Here is a 23,310-nt window from a genome sequence, read left to right on the forward strand (position 1 = left end):
TTTCCCCTTGGGTTATGAGGAAGGCTCCAGAGAGCCCACGGGAATGTTGCACGCTGCTTCGCACGTGAAGGCAAGGCGCTGTGACCAAATACGCCCTCCTACTTCCTCTCCCAGACTCGCTTGTTTGGCTCAACACCTGGGTTTTCCTTCTACCAGCCTGGGCTCCGGGCTGGTAACTAACAGGAAAGTCCTGAATAGAACAACAAAAATTTGGTTTTTTGTACCGAGTATTAAACCCAGGGGCGCTTAACCACTGAGCTATATCCCTTGCTGCAGTCCGGCTGCAGCAAAATAACCGGGGGGTGAAGAATAACTTGTGTACTTGATACAGCAGGAGTAGGAGCCCTTTATTGCAGGACAGGAGCAGTATTTATACATTCCACAGAGCTTATCTAATTAGCATAAACTAGATACAGCAGTCAACCAATCAGGAATCTCCACACTTAATGGCTTGCTTTTGTTACTTCTCAAACCACTCCCTCTGGCATTTTGCCAGGCACCATCCAGACTTGTTTACAAACTCTAACATTCCCCTGGCAAAATGCCAGGTGTTATTTTTGACTTGTTTACAGACTCTAACATTTCCCCCTTTTGTTTAATTTAAATAACGACCATAGTGGTTTTTACACAAACACCATAAATAATCTGCTACAAGCAGAAGGGGAGGATACAAAATGTCACAATACCAAGCCAATTGATGGCTCCATGCAAGAAGCCCTTGGAAAAATTATACCAGCAATGACACTGTTAGCAAAGATACCGAGTTACAATTTGTTATAGATTACAGTTTGTTGTCTCAGTCCAGGTAAAGCAGTCTCTCAATAGATTAACTCACAGTCCTGGTAAATCACAGTCCAGGTAAGTTCTGCAGGCAGCTAGCTTAAATCACAGTCCAGGTAAGTTCTGCAGGCAACTAGCTTGATCCGAAGTCTTGTCCGGTTTTCAGCAACACTGGAAATTCTTCCACCTTCGTCTTCACCCACACTGGGAGGAAGGCAGGAACTCCAGATGGCTAAAGAAAATCCTGTAGCATTCCACTAAGAAAACAACCTTCTGAACAATTTAGTACATTATCTCAAGGTTTTTTTGCATTTGAAATAAGCATTAATAGTGCTCATTACTCATCAGCTTCCAGGTGTGGGAGAACCATTGTAGCTTAGTTATTGGCATTGAAAATGACCAAACATCAGGGACACCAGTAGCGTCTTCTGCTGGCTGTAGTACCTGGGCAGCCCCAGATCGCCCTGGGGAGTGTCCCGGGCTCAAACTGCTACTGGGCACAGGGAGCAAGAGCCTGCGAGACTGTGCCTCCAGGTCAGGTCTAGATTTGGGCTCGCGGCAGTGGAAGAGCCAGCTCCCCGGCCAGGAGGCGGGGAAGGGCCAGTCGCCGCCGCCTCTTGGAAAATCCTTGCTGCGCTGTGACCGGCTTGCACACTCGGCAGCCGCCTCTCCGCTTCACGCACCCTCCGGTAACGAAAAGTATTTAGTAATAGCCTTTTGCTGCAACTTTTTTCCTGATAATCCTTCTTCTTCTGAACTTTCTTTTTCTTTCTGACTAGAGTTCCTGGGCTTTTATCAACACATGCCCTAACTATTCTTGGTTCCACTGGGGTGCCTTCTTCCCTTAGTAATTTACTTCTCACCCCTTCCATATTTTCATCACAAAGACAATACAATACACTGAGACAAAACAAGACACAAACATACTGTATCAATCTTCTCCATTTTCTCAAAATGGCCATTTTTCCTCTAGTCCTATCTGCCTAGGGACGAGCAGATTGCTCCCGTCCTATCTATGGACGGGCAGCTTTTTTTCATCACTTACCCCCGAGTGTCCCGGGGCTCCCCGTAACGGGCCACCATCTGCCGCAGTCCTGCTGCAGCAGAATAACCAGGGGGGTGACGAACAACTTGTGTGCATTGATACAGCAGGAGTAGGAGCAGTTTATTGCAGGACAGGAGCAGTATTTATACATTCCACAGAGCTTATCTAATTAGCATAAACTAGATACAGCAGTCAACCAATCAGGAATCTCCACACTTAATGGCTTGCTTTTGTTACTTCTCAAACCACTCCCTCTGGCATTTTGCCAGGCACCATCCAGACTTGTTTACGAACTCTAACATTCCCCTGGCAAAATGCCAGGTGTTATTTTTGACTTGTTTACAGACTCTAACAATCCCTAGCCCATTTTATTTATTTATTTTTTTTCTTTTGAGGTAGTGTCTCACTAAGTTGCTTAGGGCCTTGCTAAATTGCTGAGGCTGAACTTGGGATACTCCTGCCTCAACTTCCCCAGCAGCTGGGGTTACAGACGGGTGTGGCTCAGCGGTAGGGTGCTCGCCTGTCCTGTATGAACCACTGGGTTCAGTTCCCAGTAATGCAAAAAGAGATGAAAGTGCTAAGTCAGAATAACTCTTTAGGTCGTTCTTGTGTGTTCAGTGATAGCTTGACCAAGAAGAATGTGGCATTGGCAGTGAATTACTGACTTAAAAAACAAAAACAACAAAACCTAAATGGTCTGGGCATCATGTCAAGCCTACAGAAGATAGGAAAGAACATGCATGCATCTGCACTGTATGGTGAAGGACTAAAGCTTTATTTTGTGTGTCTCTACTGTAGTGCTGTACCTTATCTAGAGCCTCATTTTTAGTTCTTCCATCTGTTCTGTGTTATACCCTTTCTTATTTTAAAAATGTATTAGAAATTAGATTCCTTTTTGAATTGAATTTCTGAGGCCAAAATTAAGGCTAATTATTTGTGTGAATAGTATATTGTTTTAAAAGTACTTTGTTCTCAGACATACGCACACTTCCAGCCTTCTAAAATACTTGTTTGAGTCTTCTTGTTTATGGAATAATATAAACAAGTAATTTAGTTTGACTTTTTAAAAACCTCTGTAACTACTGATGTCATCTAATACCGTGATGGAGTGGACTACAAAAATCAAGGACTTAAATGTAAGCACAGCCTCTCTGATGAGTACCAGAAACTTGTAGATTGTTTGATTTGTGCTACTTCTCAGTTGCAAAGCGAAAGTAATAAAACCTGACTCCTCATTGTGCCTCAGAAAGAAGCCTTAGAAAACACTTAAGGTGTACTTTTTTGCAGGGATACAGGAATTGAACTCAGGGTCACTCAACCACTGAGCCACATCCCCAGCCCTATTTTGTTGTTGTATTTTATTTAGAGACAGGGTTGCTTAGCACTGAGTTGCTTAGCACTTCGCTTTTGCTGAGGCTGGCTTTGAACTCTGGATTCTCCTTCCTCAGCCTCCCAAGCCTCTGGGATCACAGCACTGCACCTGGCATTAAGGTGTACTTTTATCTGTAGGGAAACAGTGTTTCTGCAGTTGATGAGAAGTTTTGTGTAGTGTGATTTATCAATAACTTTATTTATTTAAAACACTTGTGTACAAGTCTCTCTTGATGAATGGTAAGAAGCAGATATCATCACAATAATGATCTAGAAAAGTTCCATCAAGCCCCCCCAAATTCATTCTGCTGCTCCTTTGTAGTTGACCACTCCCAACCTCCTAGCAATTGCTGATCTATTTCTATCTCTATCATTTTGCCTTTTTCAGAGTGTCATATAAATGGAATTACAGGATTTGTAGTCTTTTGAGTCTGACTTCTTGATTTCACTTTTTTACACAAAATGCATTTGAGAGTCATCCATGTGTTGTATACATAAGTATTTCATTCCTGTACTTGTGAATGTTGTTTATTCTCTAAATGAACTACAAATATTTATATTTTTGACAGTTGAAGTATATTCCTATTTTGGCAGTTACGAGTAAAACTGCAGTAACATTCATTTACAGGTTTTTGTGTAAACATAAATTGTTGTTTCTCTTGAGTAAATACCTAAGAGAGTAGGATTGTGTGGTCATATGGTAACTTTATGAGAAACTACATATTTCAGGCATAAAGAAGAATGAAATGATGGCATTTGCCAGTCCCCAAAAAACCAAAGGCCAAATGTTCTCTCCAATATGTCGATGCTAACACATAATAGAGGGGGAAAGAAGAATAGAAGTTCATTGGATTAGACAAAGGAGGATGAGAACAGGAAAGACAGTAGAATGAATTGAACATAACTTGCCTATGTTCACATATGAATGTGAAGCTCCATATCATGTACAACCTCAAGAATGGGATTCAAATTAGAATAAGTTATATTCCATGTATGTATAGTATGTTAAAATATACTCTACTGTCATATATATTTAAAAAGAACAAATAATAAATAAAAAAAACTCCACACTATGATTTGGATATAGTATGAATGTATCCCCCAAAGGTGTTGGAAGCTTGGTCCCCAGTGTGGTGATGTTAAGAGGTTCTGGGATCTTCTAGAGCTAGGGCCTAGTGGGAAGTCATTACTTGTTCCTCACTTTGGCTTCCTGTCCCCCTGTGTGATCTCTTTCTTGCATGTGTTCCTGCCATTGTGAGTCCATCTACCACAAGATGCTATAGCCAGGGGGACCCTCACCATAGCACTGTGCTTTTTTGAATTTCAGCCTCTAAGATTGTGGGCTAATTATACTACTACTACTATTACTACTACTACTACTCTCCCCCTCCTCCTCCTCCTCCTCCTCCTCCTCCTCCTCCTCCTCCTCCTCCTCCTCTTCCTCCCCCCTCCCTCCCTTCCTCCCTCCCTCCCTTCTTTTTTAGTAAGTGCCCAGCCTGAGATATTTCATCATAATAACAACAATAGCAAAGTATTAATGCTATATGAAATTGCTTTTTGAAGTTTCTGTATCATTTGCAATCTCATCAATATAATATCAGGATTTAATTTCACTACATCCTCAAAAGCACTGGTATTTTTTATATGAATATTTTGCCTATATTATTGCACTCCTTTGTATTTGCAGTTATAACATTTAAGCAGTGCCCTCTTTTTAAAATTTTTTTTTGGGGGGGACTTATACATAAATGGCTTCTTTGGGATATGTTTAATCTGCACATAGCATAATTTGGTCTATTTCTTTCCTTTATATTTTTCTTTTCTCCTCTCCCTTTCCCTAATCCCCAGCCTTTATTCTACTGCTCTCCCTTCTATTTTCATGAGATCCTCTTCCTTTTTCTGTCTTCCACATATGAGGGAATACATATGACTCTTGACTTTCTGAGTCTAGTGGCTATGTCACTTTGATATCGTTCAGTTTTGTTCATTTCCTGCAAATGACAATTTTATTCTTCTTTATGCCTGAGTGAAACTCAGCATGCCACATTTTCTTTATCCATTATCTTCTGATGAACACCTAGGCTGGTTCCATAAATGGCTCTTGTGCAATGTTATGCATGTATCACTATAGGGTGCATACCAAGAAGTGCAATAGCTGGGTCATACGGTGGTTGTATTCCTCATCTTTTGAGGAACCTCCTTATTGATTTTCAGTTGTTTTATTAATTTGCAACTAAGTGTTTAACAGTGTTTAAATGTACCTTTTTCACCATATCCACTTCAGCATTTTTTATTACTTGTGTTGTTGATGATTGCCATTCTAACTGGAATTAGATGAAATGTGTTAATTTGCCCATTTATTGATTAGATTATTTGTTTTTTGGTGTTAAGTTTTTGAGTTCTGTATATATTTTAGATATTCTGTCAGAAGAATAACTGGCAAGGATTTTTCTCCTATTTTGTAGGCTCTCCATGATCTTAATAGTTTCTTTTGCTGTGCAGTTTTTTGTTGTTTGTTTGTTTTAATTTGATGCCATTCATTTGTTAATTCTTGGTTTTATTTACTGAACTTTAAGAGTCTTATTGAGGAAGGCAATGCCTGCACCTGTATATTAAGAGTGTTGACTCTGTGTTTTCTTCTAGCATTTATAGAATTTCTGGTCTAAATCCTAGGTCTTTGATCCATTTTAAGTTGACTTGTGCAGGGTAAGAGATAGGGATTTTGTTTCATTTTTTTATATATGGGTAAACAGTTTTCCCAGCACCATTTGTTAAAAGGCTGTCTTTTCCCCAAATATGTTTTTGGCACCTTTGTCAAAGATCAGGTGTCTGTGGAATTTTTTGTCTTCTCTTCTATTGTTGTTCATGTCTGTTTTTATGCCAATTCCTTGCTGTTTTTATTACTATAGGTCTATAGTATAATTCGAAGTCAGGGATAGTGGTACCTCCAGCTTTGCTTTTATTGCTCAAAATAGCCTTGACTATTCTGAGCCTTTTATTCTTCCATATGAATTTTAGAAGTTTTCTTCTAGTTCCATGAAGGATGTCATTGGTATTTTGATTGAGATTGCATTGATCTGTGTATCACTTTTCATAATATGACCATTTAATAATATTAATTCTGCTTATCCAAGAACATTGGAGGTCTTTTTATTTTCCAAGGTCTTCTTCATTTTTTCTTCAATGTTCTATAATTTTCATTGTAAAGGTCTTTTCCTTCCCAGGTTAGATTTATTCCTGGGTATATTATTATTATTATTATTATTATTATTATTATTAAAAAATAATAAGACAATTGTGAATGGAATTGTTTTATTGATTTCTTTTTCAGTGGATTCACCATTGGTATATGGAAAAGCTGTTGGTTTTTGTATATTGGTTTTGTATCCTGCTACTTTGCTGAATATATTTATCAGCTCTAGAAGTCTCCTGATAGAGACACGACAGTCCTGTGATGTCTCCCTCCCCACCCCCAGTGGATCTTCTAAGTATAGGAACATGTCAAGGACATCCTGTCTTGTTCCTGATTTTAGAGGAAATGCTTTCAGTTTTTCTCTATTCAATGTGATGTTGGCTTTGGGTTTGTCGCATATAGTCTTTATGATGTTGAGGTAGGTCCCTTCTATCCTTAATTTCTTTGGTATTTTTAGCATGAATGGATGCTGGATTTTGCTAAAGGCTTTTCCTGTATCTACTGAGATGACAACATGATTTTTGTTCTTAATTCTACTTATGTGGTAAGTTACATTTATTGATTTGTTTATGTTAAATCATCCTGTCAATCCTGGAATTAAAGCAAAATTGAAGTATAGTCTTCTTAATATGTTGAATATAACTTGCTAACATTTTATTAAGGATTTTTGCATCTGTGTTCATCAGGGATACTGGTGTGTAGTTTTCTTTCCTTGTTGTGTCCTTTCCTGATTTTGGTATCAGGGTGATACTGGCTTCATAGGATGATTTGGGGAGTATTCCCTCCTTTTCTCTTTCATGGAATACATTAAGGAACACTGACATTAGTTCTTTAAATGTGTTAGAATTCAGGTGAGAATCCATCTGGTTTTAAGTTGGGAGACTTCATTTCTTTGTTGGGAGACTTCATTACTGCTTTAATTTCATTGCTTTTTATTGGTTGGTTTAGGTTTTATTTTCTTGATTCAATTTTGATAAGTTGTATGTATCCAGAAATTTGTCCATATTTTTAAATTTTTGGAATATAAGTTTTCAAAGTAGCCCCTAATGATGCTCTGGATTTCAGAAATGTGTGAAGATGTCCTTTTTAATCTCTAATTTTATTAGTTTGGGTCTTTCTTTGGGTTACTTTTTAAGGGAACATTTAAGGCAAAAGTGTTAGAAATTCAAAAGGCAGTTAAAGTGTCTTGTGTAATAATTATTACTTTCAGCATAGAAAAACCTGAATTTCATAGCCTTTTCTTAATTTAGTCTTTCTTCTCTTCTTTTTTTTCTCCAAATTTACACTACTTGGACAACTATAATTTTTGTTGTTGTTATGCCTGACATCTTTATGTAACATAGTTATTGCTCTTTAACTGGTGTGCATATCCTGTTTTTGAAATGTTAAGTCCCAGTTTTCTCTTTGTGTACAGTACAGTAGCCATTTACTGCATACCTCCATTCTGCTAGGGACTGGACTATATAGGAAAAAATGAAGATTCAGTCAGGACCTTTTTCCTAATTTTAAGAGGTCATTATTCTGAAATAGGAATATACTAGGGAACCAGACAAATGGTTCTTGCAGTTCAGGGGTAATTACCAATTCTAATTCTTGAAGTATTATTATTGTTACTATTTTTATTTTTCCAGTGTTGGGGACCAAACTCAGGACCTTGTGCATGTGAAGCAAGCATTTTACCTCTGAGCTACATCCCCAGCCCTTAAGTAATCGTTTTAAAATTTTTATTTACTTATTTACTTTTACCATGTTCTAAGTTCTTTCATAGTACTTTTATGAAAAGTATTCAAGTATGAATCCATGTTATCAGATTTTCTTAGCCTATGTCCATTTACATACCTATCCACTATCTAGATCCTGCTACATATATGTTAAACAGGTATTTGAGGTATAATTGACATAGTAAAATACATACTATTTTTTTCAAATGCACTTTTTAAAGTCTATAATTTGGTAAGTGTTGGCATGTGTATGCAATTGGAATACGTCATCAGAATTAAGATAATGAACATATCAGTCATGCTCCAAAGTTTCTTGTGTCACTTTGTCATCCTTTCTTTTAAGCCCCCTTTCCTTTCTCATGTTTCTTGTCCACTGATCAGCCACTGATCTGCTTTCTGTCACTATTAGTTTGAGTTTTCCAAAGTATCTTTATCTGGTTTTGGTATTGGGATAATTCTGGCCTCATAGAATGAATTAGGAAGTGTTCCCTCTGCTTGTGTTTTCTGGAAGAGATTATAAGGGATTAGTATTTTTTCCTTAAATGTTTGGTAGAACATCACTGAAACTGTCTTCCCCAGCCTCTCCTTGCTCTCTTCTGGGGTGAGCTGATCGAAGGTCTTGGAGTCCTCTTTGCCCAGGAAGGCCTCGTGGTCGCACTGGAAACTCTGGTTGTCCTCCGGGCGGCCGCTCGCCCAGCTCTGAGTAGGGCCTCACCACGCGCTCCTTGCGCACCATGGGCTTGCCCCGCAGCGCCCGCGGCGCCAGCAGGAGCCCCAGGAGGCGGCAGGGGCCACGGCGCGCCACGGTCCGGAGGAGAGGGCGGCCGCTAGGGAGGCAGGAGCGGGCGACACGAGCGGTGGATCAGCTGTAGGGGCTCGCAGCGCAGCGGCTGAGCTGGGACCGCCGGGGGGAGGGACGGCCGGCGCCGCAGCCAGAGCCTGCCCCGGCCCCGCCGAGGGGCGCGCCCCGACCTCGTGCGGGCGGCTTCCAGTTAAGAGGTTTTGAATTAAAGTTTATATGTCTGATTATATCTAGCATAGATATCCCTACTCTTTTGAGATTTCTTTTCCTATCTTTTTGCTTTTAACCTATGTGTGTTCTTAGCATATTATTGGATCCTATTTTGTTTTAATCCATTCTGCCATTATTTATTTATTTATTTTTGGTTAGGGAGTTAAACATTTATATTTAAAGTAATTACATATAAGAAAGGACTTAGTATTGTCTTTTTTGGTACTCACTTTCTATATGTTTGAAAGCTTATTTTTGTCTCTCATTTGCACCTTATGGCTTTTATGTGTTCAGTTGATTTTTTTTTTTTTTTTTTTTTTTTGGTAGGGACATGTTTTTATCCCCCCCCCCCTTTTTTGGTGTATATTCTATAGATATTTTCTTTGTGGTAACCATGGTGATTGCATATCCTGATGTTATGACACTGTATTTTAAATAAGTACCAATTTAACTTGAATTGTGTACAAAAACAACTTTACAGGTGCATCCCCCCTTGATCTATATTTTGATTAGTGAGACAAATTACATCTTATGTCGTATACTCATTAACATAGACTTATAATTATTTTTTTGTACTTTTGTCATATAAAACATAATATAAAGTGGAGATGCAGATCAACATTATAAGACTGCTGGATCTTATATTTGTCCTTGTTTGACTTTCCTGGAGAAATTTATGCTTTTCATGTGATGTTTGTTTATTATCTGGTATCCTTTCTTTTCAACTTGAAGGATTTCCTTTAGAATTTTTTATAGGGTAGGTTTAATGGAAATGAACTTGCTCAGCTTTTGTTTATCTGGGAATATATTAATTTCTCTTTTATTTTTGAAAGAGTTTAAGTGGATATAATCTTTGTTAAAATTGTTTCCCAGTATTTTAAATATGTTATCTCATTGACTTTTGATTGCAAAGTTTCTGCTGAGAAGTTTAATAATCTTTAGGTTTATCCTATCTGGAATTTCTTGAGATTCTTGGATTTGTATATTCATGTCTTCCTTAAATGTGGGAAGTTTTTGTATGTTATTTCTTCAAAGAGCTCTCTGCTCTTTATCTCTCATCTCTGAGACTTCCATGACACATAAAATGATCAATTTGATAGTGTCCTGTTAGTCCTTAGGCTCTATTTACTTTTCTTCTTTTTTGCTCCTCTACAATTTCAGATGACTGATCTTCAAGACAGTGATTGTTTCTTCTGCCTGTTTAAATCTACTATTAATATTTCTGTAGCAAATTTTTCCATCTGATTATTATACTTTTCAGCTCTAGAATTTATATTTGGTTCTTTTTTTTTAATATTTCTAACTCTGTAGATATTCTTTGTTTATAGTTTCCCAGATTTCCTTAAGTTCTGTATCCTGTGTTTCTTCAGTTCTTTGATCATAATTGAAAGTTGTTTTAAAGTCATTTTTCTAGTAAATCCTGAGCCTGTTTCTTTAATGTTGGTTTCCTGAAGTTTTTTCACCTTAGAATGGACCATGTTTTTGTGTTTCTTTGTATGCATCTTTGTATGTATTATTTATCTTTTCTTAAAAATTGGGTATTTGAAAAGAGAGCTGCCTCTTAGTCTGCAGACTGGCTCTGTACTTAAGAGACCTTCATGAGGAAGCCCTGAATGAAGGCCTAAGGTTTTCTCAGCCTTCTTTTTGGCATGCATTATCCCTTGGCTTATGTTTGTGGGTTTTTTTTTTTTCCCCCTCTCAGTTCCCCCAGATATGCAGCTGCTTGCTTGCCTGCAAGCAGCCAGGGGTCTTGCCAAGTTGCTGAAGCTGGGTTCAAACTTGTGATTCTCCTGCTGCAACCTCCTGAGTTGCTGAGATTACCACTATACCAGGTTACAACTGCTTTTAATATGACTTAAATTTTTAAATATACCTCACCTACTTCTTTGTGCCATATGTATTCTTTTTGTATTTATTTATACTTAATCTCTTGGATCTCAGTTTTACAGGCTATAGTTCGGTGTAGCTCTTATGAGTTATGGTGTCTACCACTGGTTTTCTTGGCTTTTAACCTGATATCCAAACTATAATTTCTTTTCCTGAGCTCTGAGTCATCTAATACAGAAACCATTCCTTTCAGTAGTCCCCAGAGAGGTCAGAACTTGGTGTTCTCTGAGCTTCCTGGATCTATGGTGTTTGTATCATTAATTTTGGAAATTTCGCAGCTATTATTACTCAAACTATATCATATTACATATAATATGTATGTAATGTTATCTCTCCTTTTTTTCTCCTCTGGAAAAATAATAATCATCTGGCAGTTCTATTATGTTAATTTAAATTTTTTTCATTTTGTATTTGAATTTGAAAATTTTTATATTTAAATATCTGTGTGCTCACTGATTTTACATTTTTATAATTTCTTTCCAGACTGTTCATTGCCCATATAAATACAACTTGCTTTTTGCTTATTGATCTTGTATTATGCTACTTTGGTGGATTTATATTGTTTGTATTATTCTGATTAAATTATTTGTATACATTAATGTTAGGCTACAATTGCAGAGGTAAAAAAATTTCAATAGGTTTTGATTAAACATACCATCTTAGGTCATGCAGAAGAATGAAGGTAAGCTAGTTAAAAAAAAAAAAAGGTAGATTTTATTTTCTGTTTATGTACTTTTTTTGTGATTATTCTTCCCTAGTATTATATTTAAGAATGAAACATACTTAACCTTTTAAAATGAAAAAGTTTTGAACATTTTAAGTTTATTTTTGTAATTTTTTTTTTTTTTTTTTTAGGAGATGTGGCCCTCAAGAATCTTGAAGTCAAAGAAAATGCCCTGGTAGGTATTAACTATAAAAATTTTTAATGTTAGTGCATTTGATGTATTCTTCCTAATACAGCTTGCCATTCTAAATTATGTAAGTTTGAAAAAACTTTTTGGAAGTTATTTTTAAAATGTGAATTGTGTAAAACAAAGATTCAATTTCATTAAAAGCACAAACTGATATTGTGGCTCAGTGGTAGAATGCTTACCTAGTATGGGTAAGGCCCTGGTTTCAGACCCCAACATTGCCATAAATACATACATACTTGCATACATAAAAATTTATATTTTATTTATTCCCATACTGTTTTATTTTAGTGTTTCATTTGTCTTCTAGTTTTCACTTAATTTTTTTTTTAGTTGTAGATGGACACAGTACCTTCATTTTATTTATTTATTTTTATGTGGTGCTGAGGATCGAACCCAGGATCTCACACATGCTAGATGAGCGCTCTACCACTGAGCCACAATTGCAGCCCCCCCCTCAGTTTTCACTTTTTTAAAATACCATTTTAATATGTTCAGTTCAGTGGCATGGCTTATATTCACAATTTCGTGCAGCCTTCATAGTACTATTTCCACAACTTTTCCATCCCCAGGAGAAACTATAGCCATTAAATAGTAACGTCTATTCCCTCTCCCCACAGACCCTGGGACTCTTTATACATTGCAAACTGAAGCTCTGTATTCATTAAAAAGTAGTTTCCTAATCCCCTCTCACCACCCTGATACATTTGCCTATTCTAAATATAAATGGAATTATGTGGTATTTGTCCAGTTATGTCTAGCTTATTTCACTTACAAAGTGTCTTTATGGTTCATCATGTTGTAGCATGTATCAGACTCTCATTCCTTGTTATGGCTGAATAATATTTGTGGTGTGTGTGTGTGTGTGTGTACATATACATACGGATCGTATCCATTCAGCTGTTGATGAACACATGGGTTGTTTCTGCCTTTTGGCTCTTGTGAATAATGCTACAATGATATTTGTGTACATGTGTTCATTCCAGATGCTGTTTTCAACTTCTTTGAGTATTTATTTAGGAGTAAAATTGCTGGGTCATATGAAAATTTTTATTTATATTTATATATATTTTAGAGACCACCCAGGTTTTTTTCTCCATAGTAGTTGTACCATTTTCCATTCCCCCCGGCAGTGCACAGGATTTTAATTTCTCCAAATCCTTGTTGAGTGCCTTGATGTATGCCTGCAACACAGAAGGCTAAGGCAGGAGGTTTGCAAGTTCTAAGCCAGTCTCAGAAATTTAGCAAGACTCTCAGCAACTTATTGAGACCCTGTCTCAAAAGTAAAAAAGACAGGAGAAATAGTTCAGTGGTATTAGGTTCAATCACCAGAACCAAAAAAAAAAAAAAAAAAGAATTTCTTCATATCCTTTAAATCTTCTAGCATTTGTTATTTCTGCTTTTATTTGATAATAGCCATTCCAATAGATGTGAAGTGATATCTTATTATTTTGATTAGTATCAATTTAAATTAGTAATGACTAATGATATTGAACCTCTTTTCATGTGCTTATTACCATTTGTGTATGTTTGTAGAAATGTCTGTCCAAGTCCTTTATCGTTTTTTAATCAGGTTTTTGTTGTTGTTGCTGTGGTTGTTAAGTTTTTGGCAATCTATCTATTCTGCATATTGACCCTTAACAGATATTTTACCTCTTTCCAATGGTTACCTTAACATTCTATTGACAGTATCCTTTGGTGTTCAAAAGTTTTTAATTTGATAAAGGTCAGTTCATCTGTTTTTTAAATTATGTGTGCTTTTGTTGTCTTATCCAGGAAATCATTGCCAAATCTAATGTCATGAAGATTTTTCCTTATATTTTCCTCTAAGACGTTTATAGTGTTAGCTTTTACATTTAGTTCTTTAATCCATTTTGAGTTAATTTTTTGTATGGCATAAGACATATTTTTGCAACTAGGTATACAATTTTCCTAACACCATTTATTATAAAGGCTGTTCTTTCTGACATTGAATGGGGAGAAATGTTTTGAAACTTTTTTTTTTTTTTTTGCAAAATGTTTCTAGAAGCACAAACGGACAGTGAGCTTTCTCACTTAAAAAAAAATAATACAAAAGTGTTAATTATCTGGTATGGGTAGCTTTTTTGGGCAGCAGGAATGTGGACCCTTATACTACTTATTATGAAAAGAGAAGCCTCCATTAATTTTATTGACTTGAATAATATTTTAATTATATATTTGTAAATTTAAGTAAGTATTGAAGATAATGTGCAGGTAATTCAGATACGCTTTAAGCAATTATTGGGAGAAAAAAGTAGTTTTTGTTTTGAACTTTATATTTATTAATGTTTTACATATTTTTTTTTCTTGGTAGAGTCAACTGGATGTGCCCTTTAAAGTTAAAGTTGGTCATATTGGTAAGCTGTATTAGTGGAATGCCCTTCTTGCCCTGTAATGATATATTTTAAATATTTCTGAGCACTGCTGAAAATAAAGTTATCATGTATTCTTGTTTAGGTAGGGTTTAGTTGTATGGCTTAAAAATATTGTGAGATTTATGTACTCTTGCCCAGTACTTGATACCTTCATAATTTAGAAATGACACATTCTAGTAGGTTTTAAAATTGAGTTGGGGGCCACCAGGTACCTTAAGTGTCTTTGTTTTCTAGGTTTCTGAGTAATCACTGTTGCTGTATTCTGATTAGTACTGGATATATGATGTGAGGATGAGGGTTTGGATCATCCGTGTACTGTCACCAGGAACCAATCTGAAAACTTGTTTCTGCTCTGGATTTTTTTCCCTAGGTTTCCAGAATTTCCAGAAAATACTGTATAATTTCTTGTTTTACATTTTTTATATTTTAAATTTTATTTTTAATTATTTATCTTATGTTATTTTTTTGTGGTTCTGGGATCAAAGATAGGGTCTGGTATGTCCTAGGCAAGTGCTCAACCTCTAAGTTAGTACCCCAGCCCCTTGTTTTTGTATTAATTTACCTGTATTTATAGTGCATACTTTAAATATATTGATTGACTAGAAACTGAGTGTAAAGTTTCAACATGTTTAATAAAAACTTGTCATAATTCTTAGATTATATTATGGTTTTATTTTAAATATTGTGGAAGATGATAAGTGTCTTTAGTTGGGACTTTGAAATTTTTGCTATATTGTTTTTGAAGTGGGATTCTATAATGTTATTGAATATGTATTGGTCCCATTGAGGAACTGGTATTTTGAAAGTTTACATAAATTATATTATGAAGGTTTTCACAGTTTTGTGTATTATAGTTGGTATTGGACCATATACCACAGAAAGTTTTCATCACCTTATATTGCCAAGACTTGAATTTTGTCCCATTCCTCCACCCATTTAAAGGCAGTTTAGCATAAGTAAAAGGGTGGGGGGGAACATCACCCATTATTTTGCCCCCTTACATTTTTCTTTTTGGAGTTTTTGATTGTGTACATGTATATATTTTAAATACTTATAACCATGTTGTATTTATGTGTAATAAGGATTTCTTATAATCCAAGTTGACTTGAACTCATTTATTTCTTATGGTATCATAATAATCCTATAAATGCATATTTGGGTATGGTGAATAATCCCCATTAGTCCATTGTACAACAGGTAATATATTTAAGATAGCTTTTAAAAATTTCAATAAGTCATTGAATTCTTAAAATAATTATTGTCATATTTTATTGTGTATTAATTTAACCTCATGTATCAGGAGGGAGTGGTGGGTAAAGCTCAGTGATATAATATGTGCTTCGTAGGCATAAGGTGTTGGGTTTGATTCTCAGGCACCACCTCTTTCCCACCCAAATGTGTGTGTGTGTATGTATATGTGTGAGTATAGATATATAAATTCATATATATGTATATGTATATGCATGTATATACATATGTGTGTGTATATAGATATCTAGTTCCTTTTGATGGACCTATTTCCCTTAGATCATGCATTCCTCTTTTTTCTTGCTTGCTATTGTTTAAAAATGATAAGGTAATGTTTAGTGGTAATACAAGGTAATGGAAAGAACTCTGGACTAAACAAGATAATTTGGAGAATCATTTAAGGTATTTGTTTGCATACCTTTCTCCTAGTACCTATCGTTCTTTTTTTAAAATTTTATTTAATTATTTTTAAAATACACAACAACAGTGGAATGCATTACAATTCTTATTACACATATAGAGCACAACTATCGTTCTTTAATATTATTATTATTGTTTATTTTTTCTTTCTAGTCACTTTCTTTTTAAAAATTCAATATTTTTAGTTGTAGATAGACACAATACCTTTATTTTATTTATTTTTATGTGGTGCTGAGGATCGAACCCAATGCCTCACATGTGCTAAGCAAGCACTCTACCACTGAGCTACAATCCCAACCTGACACCAAGTTTCTGGAGAAGAAGTCAGTTTAGTTTTTATTGTATCCTCACCACTTAGCATCTTCCCTAGTATATATAATAGGAATACAATTTGTTGAATGAGAAAACATTTCCAAATGTGTGGTACAATGAGCATATTGTCCCCTTGCCATTATTGGATATAGTTAGTCTTATTGATCTTTCAAAGATCTCTTCTAAGGCAGAATAAAATAGATGGATGGTAAATGTAGGTTGGATGAATATTTTCATACTTTTTTTTTTTTTGACTGTAGGTAATCTTAAACTTAGAATTCCATGGAAAAACCTTTATACTCAACCATTTGAAGCTGTATTAGAAGATATTTATTTACTCATAGTGCCTTCTTCCAGTAAGTCAAATATTAAAGTTTATAATTTACTCTTTTTTATAGATGGGAAAACCTTTATGTTTTATAATTATATTTGTATAAAATATTTTGGGTGGTATTTTGGAGATATTTTAATATATAAATTTGGTATATTCAAATAAAATTGGCTTTTATTCTAAATTTTTGTAGACGATGAATTAGTGATTTTTTTCAAAGGTAAATATTAGAATGAGTATATTTAAATTTAAAGTATTTAGATTCTTCCTTTTAATGCTTCTATAGGAATAAAATATGATCCTTTAAAGGAAGAAAAACAACTCCTAGAAGCAAAGCAACAGGAATTAAAAAGAATAGAAGAAACAAAGCAAAAAGTAGTTGATCAAGGTAAAAAAACCAAACAAACCTAAAAGTGCTAATAAGAAAGTGTAAAAAAACAAATATTTCTCATAATAGAATGTTTGTCTCTGGAGGCACTGAGATTATTTAACAAATATGAGAGAATCTTATTACATGGAGAATTTTAGTGTGGTTTGTATTTTGTCATGTATACAAAATTTTTTACCTTGCAGAATTTATCTTAAGGCATAAATACTATGTCTGGTTTATAAGGATAAAGGTCAGTTTTTAGTGATAGCCATTAATTTTATCAAGTGTATTTTCTTACCTTTCTAGTCCTTGCTTTTGTATTCTCCTTGTATCAATTTTTACACTTTTGAAGATACTTAGTATCTTGATATATTTATATTTGCCATAGACTGTTTATTTGCTTTCTTACTTCACATCTTTTCCTATTCAAATTAGACCACATGGTCCATTATTACTATAAGCCCTTTTTCAGTGGTATATGAGGTATCCTGCATCTCTTTATTTTCACTTCCTAGTCAGCATCTCCAGCTACTTTTTACATGCTGACTCTTTGCTTCTTTCCCTAGTGGATTTTTCTTCTTAGCTTAAACATACTGTAGCCTCTCCTTATTTTTAAAAATAAAGTCATCTACCTAATCTAGTCCTTTGCTTATCTTTTACTCCTCTGTTATTCCTTGAACAGCTAAGCATCTTTAAAATAAAGCATATGTATACTTCACTATTCTTGCATTGATTGTTTTTAAATGAAAAGTGAACTCCAGAAATAAAATGTTTTACCTGTTGACAAACATTAGTGGAGATTTAGCATAATCTCTGGTAGTACCACATGTAAATCTATTTTCTTTGTCAGACTTTTTTCATATCCTCTATATAGTCATTTGTAGGCATTTTCTTTTTAAAATATTTATTTTATCAATATAATAAACAGTACATAACTTTAAAGCTAAATAGTACTATAGTACCCAAAGTTAAATAAACAAAACACTTCTCACTTAGCCATATACCCTACTCCCTAAAGAATTATCATATTGCTAAATAAGATACATTTCTATTACTTGATTTATTAAATTTAGACTGTGTGTGTGTATGTGGGTGTGTGTGTATGTGTATAGTGTGTGTGTGAATGATATAGTGATGGGACTGTGAAGATTGACCAAGTAGTATAAATGTTTACCGTTGAGCCAAATAGTATACTCTAATTACATAGATTTTCTTTTTTTAAATTATTCTAATTTGTTATATATGAGCACAATTTTTTATATCTCTAGTTTTACACAAAGTAGAGTCACACCATTTGTGTCTTCATACATGTACTTAGGGTAATGATGTCCATCTTCTTCTATCGCCTTTCCTACCCCCATGCCTTCTACTTTCCCATCCCTTCCCTTTTCCCTATCTAGAGTTCATCTATCTTAAGGCATAAATAATATCCTTTATCCTTATAAACCCATGCCCTCCTCCAACCCCATTATGAATCAGTATCCTTATATTGGAGAAAACATTTGGCACTTTTTGGTATTGGCTTACGTCACTTAGCATAATATTCTCCAACTCCATCCATTTACCTGCAAATGCCATGATTTTATTCTCTATTCATGCTGAATAATATTTCATTGTGTATATATACCACATTTTCTTTATCCATTCATCTACTGAAGGGCATCTAGGTTGATTCTACAGTTTAGCTGTTGTGTTGTGTTGCTATAAACATGGATGTGGCTGTGTCCCTGTAGTATGCTGTTTTTAAATCCTTTGGGAATAGACCGAGGAGTGGGATAGCTAGGTCAAATTGTGGTTCCATTCCCAGTTTTCCAAGGAATCTCCATACTGCTTTCTATATTGGTAGCACCAATTTGCAGTCCCACCAGCACTGTATGAGTGTGCCTTTTTCCCCACATCCTCGCCAACACTTATTGTTGTTTGTATGCATAATAGCTGCCATTCTGACTGGAGTGAGATAAAGTCTTAGAGTAGTTTTGATTTGCATTTCTCTAATTGCTAGAGATGATGAACATTTTTTCATATATTTATTGATTGATTATATATCATCTCTGAGAAGTGTCTGTTCAGTTCCTTGGCCCATTGATTGATTGGGTTATTTCTTTTTTTTGGTGTTTAGCTTTTTGAGTTCTTTATATACCCTAGGGATCAGTGGTCTTTGATGTGTGAGGGGTAAAAATTTGCTCCCAAGATATAGTCTCTCTATTCTTTTTTTGCTGAGAAGAAGCTTTTTAGTTTGAATCCATCCTATTTATTCTTGATTTTACTTCTTGTACTATAAGAGTCTTATTAAGGAAAGTGGGGCCTAATCTGACATGATGGAGATTTGGGCACAGTTTATCTGGTTTAATTCCTAGGTCCTTGATCCACTTTGAGTTGAGTTTTGTGCATGGTGGGAGATAGGGTTTTAATTTCATTTTGTTGCATATGGATTTCTAGTTTTCCTAGCACCATTGTTGAAGAGGCTATCTTTTCTCCAATGTATGTTTTTGGCACCTTTGTCCATATACGATAACTGTAATTATGTAGGTTAGTCTTTGTTCTCTATTTTGTACCATTGGTCTACAAATCTATTTTGGTGCCAATACCATGCTATTTTTGTTACTATTGCTCTGTAGTATTGTTTAAGGTCTGGTAAAGTGATGCCACCTGTTTCACTCTTCTTGCTAAGGATAGCTTTAGTTATTCTGGGTCTCTTTATTTTTCCAGATGAATTTCATGACTGTTCTTTCTAATTCTAAAAGGAATGTCATTGGGATTTTGATTGGAATTGCCTTAAATCTGTATAGTGCTTTTGGTACTATGGTCATTTTGACAATATTAATTCTGCCTCTCCAAGAACAAGGCAGATCTTTTCATCTTCTAAGGTCTTCTTTAATTTCTTTAGTGTTCTATAGTTTCCATTGTAGAGGTCTTTCACTTCTTTTGTTAGGTTGATTTCCAAGTATTTTATTTGTTTTGAGGCTATTATAAATGGGTAATTTTCCTTTCAGAGGATTTGTATATCAGATATACAGAAATGCCTTTGTTTAATGGGTATTGATTTTGTATCCTGTTACTTTGCTGAATTCATTTACTAGTTCTAGAAGTTTTCTGGTGGAATTTTTTGGGTCTTCTATGTATACAGTCATATCATTAGCATAGTGCTGATTTGAATTCTTCTTTTCCTATCCATATCCATTTAATTTCTTTCATCTGTCTAATTGCTGTGGCCAGTGTTTTAAGAATTGTGTTAAATAGAAATGGTGAAAGAGGGCATACCTGTCTTGTTCTAGTTTTTAGAGGGAATACTTTCAATTTTTCTCAATTTAGAATGATGTTGGCCTGGGGCTTTGCGTAGATAGCTTTTACAAAATGTCAAGATATGTGCCTGTTTTTCCCTGGTTTTTCTAGTGTTCTGAACATGAAGGGGTGCTGTATTTGACAAATGCTTTTTTTCTGCATTGATTATCATTAGATAAAATCATATGATTCTTATCTTTAAGTCTCTTGATGTGATGAGTTACATTTATTCATTTCCGTATGTTGAACCAAACTTGTATCCCTGGAGTGAACCCCTTGTGATCATGGTGCATTATCTTTTTGATATGTTTTTATTTGATTCGTCAGAACTTATTGAGAATTTTTGCATGTATGTTCATTAGTGAAATTGGTTTGAAGTTTTCTTTCTTTGATGTGTCTTTGCCTGGTTTTGGAATCAGGGTGACATTGGCCTCATAGGATGAGTTTGGAAGTGCTGCCTCTTTTTCTATTTCCTGAAATAAATTCGAGAGTATTGGTATTAGTTCTTCTTCAAAAGTCTTGTAGAACTCGGATGTGTATCCATCTGGTCCTGGACTTTTCTTGGTCAGTAGGCTTCTGATGGCATCTTCTATTTCATCATTTAAAATTGATAAATTTAAATTGTGTATATCATTCTGATTCAATTTGTGCAAATCATATGACTCTAGAAATTTGTCGATGCCTTCAGTATTTTCTATTTTATTGGAATATAAGTTTTCAAAATAATTTCTAATTATCTTCTGTATTTTTGTAGTGTCTGTTGTGATAGTACCTTTTTCATCATGTATGTTAGTGATTTGAGTTTTCTCTCTCCTTCTCTTCATTAGCATGGCTAAGGGTCTGTCAATTTTATATATTTTTTTCAAAGAAGCAACTTTTTGTCAATTTTTTCAGTTGTTTCTTTTGTTTCACTTTCATGGATTTCAGCTCTGATTTTAATTATTTTCTGTCTTCTGCTTTTGGTGTTGATTTGTTCTTCTTTTTCTAGGGCTTTGAAATGTAATGTTAGGTCATATATTTGTTGACTTTTTTTTTTTTTTTTTTAAGGAATGAACTCCATGCAATGAACTTTCCTCTTAGTACTGCCGTTATGGTGTCCCAGAGATTTTGATATGTTGTGTCAGTGTTCTCATTTACCTCTAAGAATTTTTGAATCTCCTCCTTGATGTCTTTTGCAACCCTTTGTTCATTCAGTAGCATATTACTTAGTCTCCACGTGTTGGAGTAGCTTTTATTTTTATTTTATCATTGATTTGTAATTTTTTTTCATTATGATCTGATAGAATGCAGGATAGTATCTCTACTTTTTTGTATTTGCTAAGAGTTTCTTTGTGGCATAATACATGATCTAGTATAGAGAAGGAACCATGTGCTGCTGAGAAGAAAGTGTATTCGCTTGTTGAAGGATGAAATATTCTCTCTATATATATATGTCAGGTCTAAGTTATTGATTGTATTATTGAGTTCTGTAGTTTCTTTTGTTTGGAAGATCTATCTAGTGGTGGACGTGGTATGTTAAAGTCACTCAAAATTATTGTGTTATGGTCTGTTTGATTATTGAACTTGAGAAGAGTTTGATGAATGTAGATGCTCCATTGTTTGGGGAATATATTTTTATAATTGTTAAGTCTTGTCGGTGTATGGTTCCCTTGAGCAGTATGAAATATCCTTCTTTCTCCCTTTTGATTAACTTTAGCTTGATGTCTACTTTATTTGATATGAAGATGGAAACCCCTGCTTGCTTCCGCAGTCCATGTGAGTGGTATGATTTTTCCCCACCTTTCACCTTCGGTCTGTGGATGTCTTCTCCTATGAGATGAGTCTCTTGGTGGCATCATATTGTTGGGTCTTTTTAAAAAATCTAATCTGCTAGTCTGTGTCTTTTGATATGTGAGTTTAGACCATTAACATTCAGGGTTATTATTTAGACATGATTTGTATTCTCAACCATTTTTGTCATTTAATTTGACTTGGTTCTCCTTTGATTAGTTTTTTCTTTAGTGTGATACCTCCCTCTGATGAATTTTATTGTTTTTTTTTCATTTCCTCTTCATGGAATATTTTGCCTAGGATGTTCTGTAGTGCAGGCTTTCTAGTTGTAAATTCTTTTTAACTTTTTTTTTTATCATGGTAGGTTTTTATTTCATCATCAAATCTAAATCTTTATTTTGCTTGATATAAGGTTCTTGATTGGCATCCATTTTCTTTCAGAGCTTGATAAATGTTGTTCCAGGATCTTCTAGCTTTCAGGGTATGGGTTGACAAATCTGCAGATAACCTAATTGGATTTCCCCTACATGTAATCTGATTCTTTTCACTCCTGGCTTTTAAAATTCTCTTTTTATTCTGTATGCTAGACATTTTCATTATAATGTGCCTTGGTGTGGAACTGTTGTGATTTTGTACATTTGGCGTCCTGTAAGCCTCTTATATTTGCTTTTCCAATTCATTCTTCATGTTTGGAAAATTTTCTGATAGTATTTCCTAGATTGCTCATTCCTTTGGTTTGGAATTCTATACCTTCCTCTATCCCAATAATTCTTAAATCTGTTCTTTTTATGCACTGCCATATTTTGAATGCTCTACTCATGGTTTCTTACCATCTTCATTGGGTGGTCTATATTCTTTTCAAGATTATATATTTTCTCTTCATGGTCTGAGGTCCTGTCTTCCAAGTGGTCTAATCTATTGGTGATGCTTTCAATTGAACTTTTAACTTGGTTTATTATTTCTTTCATTTCAAGAATTTCTGTTTGGTGTTTTTTTTAGAACCTCCATCATCCTATTGAAGTAATCTTTTGCTTCCTGTATTTGCTTATGTAGCTGTTTATTGAAATGATCTTTCCTGCCTGTATTTGTTCTCATATCATTGTTTAATTCACAGCACATTTTAATCATGTACATCCTGAACTCCTTCTCTGTCATTTCTTCTTCTGTGTTGGCCATGGATCTGAAAATGTAGTGACTTTATTTGTTTGGTACACTTTCTTCCTTTGTCTTTTCACATTGTTCTTGTGTCTTCCCTTTTAGC

At 34.8% G+C, this 23,310-nt stretch overlaps 2 protein-coding genes and 1 long non-coding RNA gene across 8 annotated transcripts in view; 2 read left to right on the forward strand and 1 right to left on the reverse strand.

Moving 5' to 3' along the window:
- Positions 1–326: 326 nt before the first annotated feature.
- Positions 327–1,953, reverse strand: LOC139701503 (uncharacterized). The gene is made up of 2 exons (XR_011704034.1): positions 1,826–1,953; positions 327–1,037 (listed from the first exon to the last, which is right to left on the reverse strand). It is a non-coding gene; the product is annotated as an uncharacterized lncRNA (long non-coding RNA).
- A 6,891-nt stretch (positions 1,954–8,844) lies between these two features.
- On the forward strand, positions 8,845–17,140 carry LOC139701616 (intermembrane lipid transfer protein VPS13A-like). Its single transcript, XM_071600796.1, has 6 exons — positions 8,845–8,916; positions 8,983–9,109; positions 11,865–11,908; positions 14,256–14,298; positions 16,557–16,652; positions 16,914–17,140. Exons 1-6 carry the CDS (start codon positions 8,845–8,847, stop codon positions 17,036–17,038), a joined length of 507 nt encoding a protein of 168 aa, XP_071456897.1. The 3' UTR covers positions 17,039–17,140.
- Positions 16,990–23,310, forward strand: part of LOC139701552 (intermembrane lipid transfer protein VPS13A-like) — a 99,412-nt gene continuing 93,091 nt past the window's right edge. For all 6 annotated transcript variants that reach the window (XM_071600495.1, XM_071600496.1, XM_071600493.1 and 3 more), the window contains exon 1: positions 16,990–17,015. The gene's annotated coding sequence lies outside the window, so the exon portion shown is untranslated. The remainder of the gene's footprint in view (positions 17,016–23,310) is intronic.

This window comes from Marmota flaviventris, chromosome 13 (genome assembly GCF_047511675.1).
Source record: "Marmota flaviventris isolate mMarFla1 chromosome 13, mMarFla1.hap1, whole genome shotgun sequence".
Taxonomy (NCBI): Eukaryota; Metazoa; Chordata; class Mammalia; order Rodentia; family Sciuridae; genus Marmota; species Marmota flaviventris.